This window comes from Magnolia sinica, chromosome 4, assembly GCF_029962835.1.
Source record: "Magnolia sinica isolate HGM2019 chromosome 4, MsV1, whole genome shotgun sequence".
Taxonomy (NCBI): domain Eukaryota; kingdom Viridiplantae; phylum Streptophyta; class Magnoliopsida; order Magnoliales; family Magnoliaceae; genus Magnolia; species Magnolia sinica.
The window spans coordinates 83,030,082-83,038,824 of NC_080576.1; the positions used below are offsets into that span (position 1 = coordinate 83,030,082).

General features: G+C 40.4%; 2 protein-coding genes across 2 annotated transcripts; both read left to right on the forward strand.

Annotated features, from left to right (window-relative positions):
* Nucleotides 1-1,902: 1,902 nt before the first annotated feature.
* LOC131244574 (uncharacterized) lies at nt 1,903-3,807 on the forward strand. The gene has a single exon (XM_058244093.1). The coding sequence runs from the start codon at nt 2,746-2,748 to the stop codon at nt 3,655-3,657; it is 912 nt and encodes a 303-aa protein (XP_058100076.1). The 5' UTR covers nt 1,903-2,745; the 3' UTR covers nt 3,658-3,807.
* Nucleotides 3,808-7,478: 3,671 nt separating this feature from the next.
* LOC131244196 (uncharacterized) lies at nt 7,479-7,916 on the forward strand. Its single transcript, XM_058243842.1, has one exon. The coding sequence runs from the start codon at nt 7,479-7,481 to the stop codon at nt 7,914-7,916; it is 438 nt and encodes a 145-aa protein (XP_058099825.1).
* Nucleotides 7,917-8,743: the final 827 nt, after the last annotated feature.

Here is an 8,743-nt window from a genome sequence, read left to right on the forward strand (position 1 = left end):
CCCCACTTCTGTATGTGGTGTGGCCTACACAAGTCACGGATTGACTTGATTTTTGAGACCTAGGCCCACGATGGAATGGTGCATCTGGCTGATGGGGTAGATGTTCGAAACGCATCACAGTGGGGCCCACACAGCTCGACCTCATGGGACGGTCTTGTCAGCTCGAGCGCATAGTACCTTTTCCCACACACACACGCGTGTGCACACACACACACATATAGGGAAAAGGTTATATGCCGTCGAGCTCATGGGGACTTGTGTGGGTTGGCCTAGGGTTTGAAAATCAAGTCAATCTGTGACTTGTGTGGGCCACACCACATAAGTTGAGAGGGGTTACACTCCATTAAAATATTTATAATCATTTTTTGGGCCCACCGAGATGTGGTTCACAAATCCAGCCCATCCATTGTGTGTCCCACTTGGATGAAGGCCAGACCAAGTTTCAGATGCATCCAAATTTCAGCTGGGCCCAACCAAGTGCTTTTATATGTTTTAGGCATGTCTTCACATGATTTTAGATGGTATGACCCACCTGAGTTCCATATGGGGCTGATTTTTGGGATATCCCATAATTTCAAGGGGACCAATCAAATGCACGGTGTTAATGTTTGACACGCATCATGGTGGGGCCCACACAGATCGACCTCATGGGAAGTCCCCATGAGCTCGACCACATAGAACCTTTTCGCGCGCGCGCGCACACACACACACACATATATATATAGTATGTTCTATGGAGGAGAATTATAGGGTTTTTTTTTTTTTTCCTTCTTTCTTTCCTTTTTTTTTTATTTTTATTTTTTACGGAGGAGAATTTTGTGATATGTTCCACATGGGCATTTTTGTCATTTTCCAACTATTAATAACGGAAATTATGAAAAACTAGTGGAATGTGGGTAATGGTGAGTTAACAATGTAGCTATTTTCAAACCATATGTTTTTATGTGGGGATCGTAAATATGCTATTGTCCGCGTGGGAATCTGTAAAACCCCCATAAAATATGTACATTGTTATCAAGCTGCTCGATTATACACTGGCTAATTTCATCATTCGCTCTAGCAGAGATTATGGGTTTGATTCCCTTGCACGTGTGGCTCGTCTTAAGCAGGTGAATCATGTTGATCACATGAAGGTGGTTCCAACCACAGCCACTGGTGACGTATATCCATCCAAGTTCCAAACATACATACATTCTCCTATTAGGTGTGAAATTTGAATTATCAGTGATTTGTGGATTATGCTCCATCTACTTTGGGAGCCATGGTTTGGTTGGTCTACTTATATGCTATATGTGTGGGAGATGATGGCCACCTTTTGAAATGTGGTGGCCAGTGCACCCACAGTTCACAGTATCACGTCCAAAAAAAAAAAAAAACCATTTTAAGTTCGACCATCTGCTTTGCATCCTTTAATTGAATGCTGTTGAACATTTGAACATTCGATCAGGGGGGCCATGTGCAATCCATTAGTGGACCTTTCCTATCCCAAAATCGATAGTGTTCAAAGGTGGCAATAACATTTTAAAATGTCTTTTATAATTTAGAACTTTTGAATTCATTAAATGTGATGCTGTCTTTGAAAATGCATTTACCAATCTGAAAACGTGGGTGGACCTTTATTGAATAAAAAAGAATACCGGGCCAGTGGTTGTGGTGTGTTGGGGGACATACAATGCATAATGCCACTTGCACTCTGTATTACATCCTAAACAATACAAGGTAACTGATGTATAGCATGCATCCCTATTATCTCAACGAGTAAAGAAAGAGATGGGAGAACTTGCCTTGTTGGTAGATTGGGTTACAAGATGCCATCAACATCACATGCTCTCTCTCTCTCTCTCTCTCTCTCTCTCGGCTTGTTGGTAGATTGGGTTACAAGATCCCATCAACATCACATGCTCTCTCTCTCTCTCTCTCTCTCTCTCTCTCTCTCTCTCTCTCTCTCTCATGATGATAATCTTGTGTAAAAAGTATTTAAACCAACCCAATTCACTCATCACAAGGGCCGTACGAACGACAGAGGAATAGATCGTGTAATAAATAGAAAGGAAAAAAAATGGAGGTGTAACTGGAGTGGATCTGGCTAATTTTTGCACAAGGTGATCCTCGTGGTGGGGCCAACCTTTTGGACGTTTGGGATGTGGCATTTGCATAAAAAGATGAAAATCATCCACTGGTTGTACGGAAAATCATCAGTTCAACTGGTGGACGTAAGCATCTTTGAACTAAAACATGAGTTGGATTTAAATTTTAAACCGTGCAGATTCATGAATACATTGCCTTGTGATTGAATTATACAAGAGAAGATGGCCTGGTTAGTGGTGCGCTGGGAAGACAATGAATTAAAATTTAAACCGTGCAGATTCATGGATCCATTGCCTTATGATTGAATTATAAAAGAGAAGATGATGATCTGGTTGGTGGTGCGCTGGGAAGACAATGAGAGTCGCAATGCTACTCAACGTCTGACTCCAGAGTAAACAAATATAAAGAACGGTTGGCTGTTGGAAAGCAGGTTGCAAGATCCCCTAATTCAGATGAAGAGCTACATCAACCATCACATCTCTTACATGGACACGAGGGGTCCAAGATTCTTGCTGTCTCCTCTCTCTCTCTCTCTCTCTCTCTCTCTCTCTCTCTCTCTCTCTCTCTACTGTTATAAGAAGAGCCAAGAACAAGCAGATGGCATAATTATCATCCTCTCTTCCAATTTTTCTGAGTTTGGGTGCAAGGAAAACAAAGATGGCTGTTTCTTCTTCTGCAATACCCGAAAATCCACACCATGTTCGATCCATGAGCATGCCCTCCCAATCCCATCCCCTTGCGCTCAATCTAGAAGAGGAGATCATCAAGCTAAAGACTTGGGTGTCGTTTTCGTCCTCAACCTCCTCTTTAACTGCTGAAATGATTTGCAATGGCTTAGGTCACCTCAAATGCTTGTATGATAGCGTTGATGATATTCTTCAATTGCCGCTCTCCCAACAAGCTCTCGTATATCACCAGCACCAGAAATGGGCCGAAGAGGTGTTGGATAAATCGGTTAGATTGTTGGACATATGTGGCACAACAAGGGACATCTTATCACAGACCAAGGAAAGTGTGAAAGATCTTCGATCAGCTCTTCGTAGAAGAGGTGGGGATTTGTGCTTGGAAAGCAAAGTCAGATCATACATTTGCTCAAGAAAGAAGATGACGAAAGATATCTGCAAGTGCATTGGAGCGTTGAAGCAAATGGATAAGAAACACGGTTCCACATCTCTCTTGGATCAAGACCCAGATCTATCAATTGTGGGAGATGTTATGTCCATCACCATCTCCGTCTTACAGGCCATCCTGTCATTCATGTCCACATCAGCGCAGAAACCAAAGCCTAGAAAATGGTTGCTGGTTTCAAAATTGATGCATAAGGGGCAAGTTGCATGTGAAGAGGACGATGCAAGTGATGTTAATGAAGTTGAGAGTGCAGATACGGCACTCTTTGCTCTCTCTGGGCAAACTCGGATCAAAGGCATTGAAATAGAGAAGGTGAACAAGGCCCTGAAACGATTGGAGGGAATGGAGATCAGCATTGATGGTGTTGAGGCTCAACTAGAGTGCATGTTTCGATGCATGATACAAACCAGAGTCTCTCTCCTTAACATAATCACCCACTAGATATCTCATCAGCTATTATTACCCTCTTGAACCGTCCATGGCATCCAAATTTTTAAAGGATTTGTCAATGGATTCAAGTCTCCTAGTATCCATTACTGTACATGAATGTAAAATGTAAACTATAGATTTGCAATTCAAATACATGATATTTATCCCTATGAGTTTCTTGCATTTTTATTTGTCGACTTGTTTCAATGTTTCAAGAATTGGAATACTACAGTATCTATAATGAGATCTTGGCATGGATGGGCCGAAGCCAAGAAACTCAAGCTGATCAAATTGTGCTAGCTATCCAATCTATGGTCTGCAACTTGGTGATTAACTTCAAGAGTGTGTTTTGGTCCTTATTTAATAGCAAAACACATAATAATCTGATAGGGTGTCCGATTAATTCAATTATCAGATGATAGTGGTGCTAGCCAACCCATATAATGGCCACTAGATTAACATTCCTGATCGCTATTTATTGAACTGCTTGGATGGGTGGGCCCAGTGGATCTAACGGTATGTCCAAGATCTTGGGATCTTCACACAAAGCTGAAGATAATTAGTTTATATCCAACGGTTTGTCTAATCACTAGGGCAGCAAAGAGGATTTGTTCATATATACATGGTAAAACAGCCAATGGTTGAGGGATTTCATATACACTTGGGTAACACAGCCAATGGTCGAGTGGATTTCATTTACACATCACATCAAGATGGGGCCTCCAGGTCACCACCTTTTTGCTTGCACGAATGGTCATCATATAAGGGGCTTATGGTTGTTATCCCAACAGAACCAGTACTACCCCATGGTTCTTGTGATTCGTACCAGCGTGGATGGCCACATGTTTTAGCTGTCAATTGCATTTTAAATGGTTTATTATAGTTTATAAATGAGATTTTGGCCAAAGTAACCTTATGGTATTTCCAAACGCTCGAAAAATCAGAAGGTTTAAACAAATGCCCCAGCTAACCCCTTGACACCTTTTTAATTTTTTATTTTTTGGGACAAAACTGCCCGTGACTACCTTTTATGTTGAGGCTAGCCCATGATGGCGGGAGGGATTCAGATGGGGTAAAGACTGTGGGGCCCACTGTTGTTTGTGAGAAATCCACACCGTTCACATGTTTTGCCAAATCATTTAATGACATGAGCCCAATAATGAGGTAGATCCACTGTTCAAGTGGGCCACACAATAAAAAATAGTGGAGATCATACACCCATGGATGAAACATTTACGGGGCTACAAAAGCTTTGGAGCAAGATGATATTTTTATTCTTCTAGTTCATTCCGTGGTAAGGACTTTATGAGTATTTGGGGAAACTTTATGAATAGTTTGGATTGAATATAAATATTATAGTGGAGCCTAAAAAGGTTTGAACGATGGACAACCCTTTTCCACTATTTTCAATCGTGTGGCTCACTTGAATTTCAAATATGTCAAATTTTTGGTTTCACATCTTAACATGATCTTTTAAAGCAGATGTATGGAGTAGATTTCCCACAAATATCATGGTGGGCCCAACATAGCTTCTCTAGGCAGGAACTTCCTAACAAAGGCTTTTGCTCAAAATACGCGTCAATGTGGTGGGATGTGATACAGATAGGGTAGAAGGACCTAGCTAGAGATAGATGGTCCCGTGGGGTCCATTGTGATGTATGTATTTTATCCACGCCGTTCATTCATTTTGAAAGATCATTTTAGCGCATGATCCACAAAATGAGGCATATAAAGGGCTCAAGTGGGCCACACCACAAAAAGTAGTGAGATTGAAAAACTATCATTTAAAACTTTTGAAGGCTATAGAATTTTTGGATGTAACTCATTCTTTAAATTAAATTTTGAATGCAATGGAAGGAGTGCATTCAACACATATCCTACGGTGGGCCCTACAATCTTTAACACATGATACCCGAGACCCTTAACATATGACAACCATGACTTCGACCCCTAAAACATGAAAACCATGACTCCGACCCTTAACACATGAAAACCTTGACCCTTAGCACATGACAACCTCGACCCAAACCTTAACAACGTCGACCCTTAACATATGACAACCTTGCTCCTTAACACACAACCTCGACCCTTAACAAATGATATATGTTTATTGCCTTCCAAGCAATACATTATAAAATTCAAATTCAATCTCTTTCATTGTCTTCCACATGGCAACTACAACCATCCATCTCCACCTCAAATTCCTTTCGACAATCACTTCTCCCTGCAACAACAAACATGGCCATCCCCCTCTATTCACAACTAAATCTAAGAAAATGTTATTATAGAAAAAATAAAATTAAAAAATCCATTCAAAATGTCTTAATTTCATCTATTATTGACTTCCATATCTAAGAAACACGGTCATCAGAGCAAAAACAGTACTCATTTTTATAGTTGTAGAAGTTATTGGTGGTGCCCATATGGTGGAGAAATTAATGGCAGTCACCATTTCCAAGAAGACATGATTGAAAATGGAAAAAGAGCCCGGGAGAACAATAAAGGAAGAAATGAAATTATGTGGAGGCAATTTCATCCCGATTTTTTAAAAAAATAAAAAATGTGTTAGGGTACTATCTAGGGCATTTATTGAAATCTTCTAATTTTTAAGGTGTTCGGCAATACCACAAAGTTACTTTGGTCAAAATTCCTTTAAAAATTATTAATACATAACATTGACTTCTGAAAATAATCTGGATCCTATACTTGACACAAGCAAAAAAAACCTACTTGTTACAATGTAATTGGACCACATCATCACACATTGCATCTCTAATGCAATGGTTGACAATGTCAGTGATGACGTGGGCCAATCACGATGCAGGGAAGCATGGATTTCCCACATGTGGCAAGCAAATGATCCGGATTCAACAGAAAAACGTGGGTGGACCTTGATTGAATAACAAAGGACGTTGCACAATGACGCTTGCACAATGACGCTTGTACAAGTATTGTATCCTAATGATAATTTACACTAAATAATACAAGATAATGAGTATGGAGCATGCATCTCTCTTAGACGAAGGTTGCAAGAACCCGTCAACATCACATGCTCTAGTTCTGTCCCCTTCCCTCTTCACGTTTTATGTACAGAGAATATAAAGAAATGCCATGTATATGCAACCGGTGGGACAATAAGTTCTCTAATCCAACCCATCCAACACGTTGGCTCCATCATGATGATAGCCTTGCGTAAAATCAACCCAATTTACTCATCAAGGGGCCACATGACAGAGAGTAGAAAATTGCCAGTAATAACAAAATACAGCTCTGGCCCATTTGATGAGTGGGTAAGGCTAATTTTTATACGGTGATCTTTATGGTGAGGCCAACGTTTTGGATGGATTGGATGTGGCATATGCAAGAAAAGATTGAAAAATTCCGCTAGTTGCATGGTAAATTAGCACTCCCAACTGGTTGGACATGATCTGGTGTAGTGCCGTGCATGCATGGATTGTCTTGTGATTGAATTATACAAGAGAAGATGATGCCCGATTTGAGGATTATTGAGGAGACAATGGGAATCACAATGTCAGTTGTGCCTGGTATTAAATTCTAATAATTTTCCCAACCTCTTGCACCAAAAAGAGTAAACAAAGAGGAAGAGGCATTGGCTGTTGGCAAGTGGGTTGCAAGATTCCCTAATACAGAATAAGACCATGTCATCTTCACATGCTCATTACATGGACATGAGGAGTCCCAAGATTCTTTTTGCCCCCTCCCCCTTTTCTCTGTCTCTCTACCGTTATAAGAAGACCTAAGAACAAGCAGGGAGCATAATCATCGCACTCTCTCCAAAATAATAGAGGTGTTTAGGTACAAGGAAAACAAAGATGGCTGTCTCTTCTTCTGCCATAGCTGAAAATACATACCATACTCGCTCCACCAGCATGTCTTCCAGATCCCATCCCGTCACACTCACTGTCGAAGAGGAGATCATCAAGCTACAGACTTGGGTGACGTTGTTATCCTCAATCTCGTCTTTAATGGATAAGACAATTTGGATTGGCTTGGGTGGCCTCAAATGCTTGTATGATAGTGTTGATGACCTTCTTCAATTGCCACTCTCCCAACAAGCTCTTGTTAATCATCAGCACCAGAAATGGGTGGAAGCGATATTGGACGGATGGGTCAGATTGTTGGACATTTACAGCACAACAAGGGATATGATGTTTCATATTAAGGAAACTGTGAAAGACCTTCAATCAGCTCTTTGTAGAAGAGGAGGAGATTTGTGTCTAGAAAACAAAGCCAAAACATACATTTGCTGAAGAAAGAAGAGTACAGTGAAGGATATCTGCAAGTGCATCGGAGCATTGAAGAGAACAGAAGGAAAATATAATTCCGCAGCCCTCTTAGATTAAGACTAGAATCTATTAAAGGTGGTTACTATGCTAAGAGATGTTATCTCCATCACTGTCTCCTTCTAGGCCATCTTTCATGTCTGCTTCAAGGCCGAAACCAAAGCCTAGCAAATGGTTAGTTGTTTCAAAAATGACACGTAAGGGGAAAGTAGCATGCATAGAGAATGATTTGATGGATGCGAGTGAGGTAGAAAATGTGGATGTGGCGCTCTCTATCCTCTCTAGGTGAACTTCGAACAAAGGCGTGGATACAAAGAAGTTACGGAAGGCGCATTTTGGTGTAAAATAAAATAAAATTTAGAGTGTACATTTCGGTGCATGATACAAACCAGTGTTTCCCTCCTTAACATCTTCACCCATTAGAGATCTCATTATCACTTTTTGCCCTCTCAAACCCTTCAAGGCATCCTCATTTTTAAAGGATTTGCCACTGGGTTTTACTTGCTAAATATTCCATTTTTCTACTTGAATGTCAAATAAAGTATAGATTTACTATTCATATACAAGATATTCACCTCTATGAGCTCATTGCACTTTTATTATTTGAGATTTGTGAATGTTTCATGAATTGGAAATATAACATGGATATAAGAGGAAAAGTTATTGGAGCGAGTTGGAAAATATTCGTTCCTGAAGCTGAACCCTCCACTTTGTAGGCTAACTTTAACCTACAAGGTGAAACATGTGATGTTTATCGCATCCAATCCATCTATCATTTTCACCCCTTTTGTTCT

What these genes read in the sequence shown, in the direction of transcription:
- LOC131244574 (XM_058244093.1), top strand. Translation starts at nt 2,746, where the DNA reads ATGGCTGTTTCTTCTTCTGCAATACCCGAAAATCCACACCATGTTCGA.
- LOC131244196 (XM_058243842.1), top strand. Translation starts at nt 7,479, where the DNA reads ATGGCTGTCTCTTCTTCTGCCATAGCTGAAAATACATACCATACTCGC.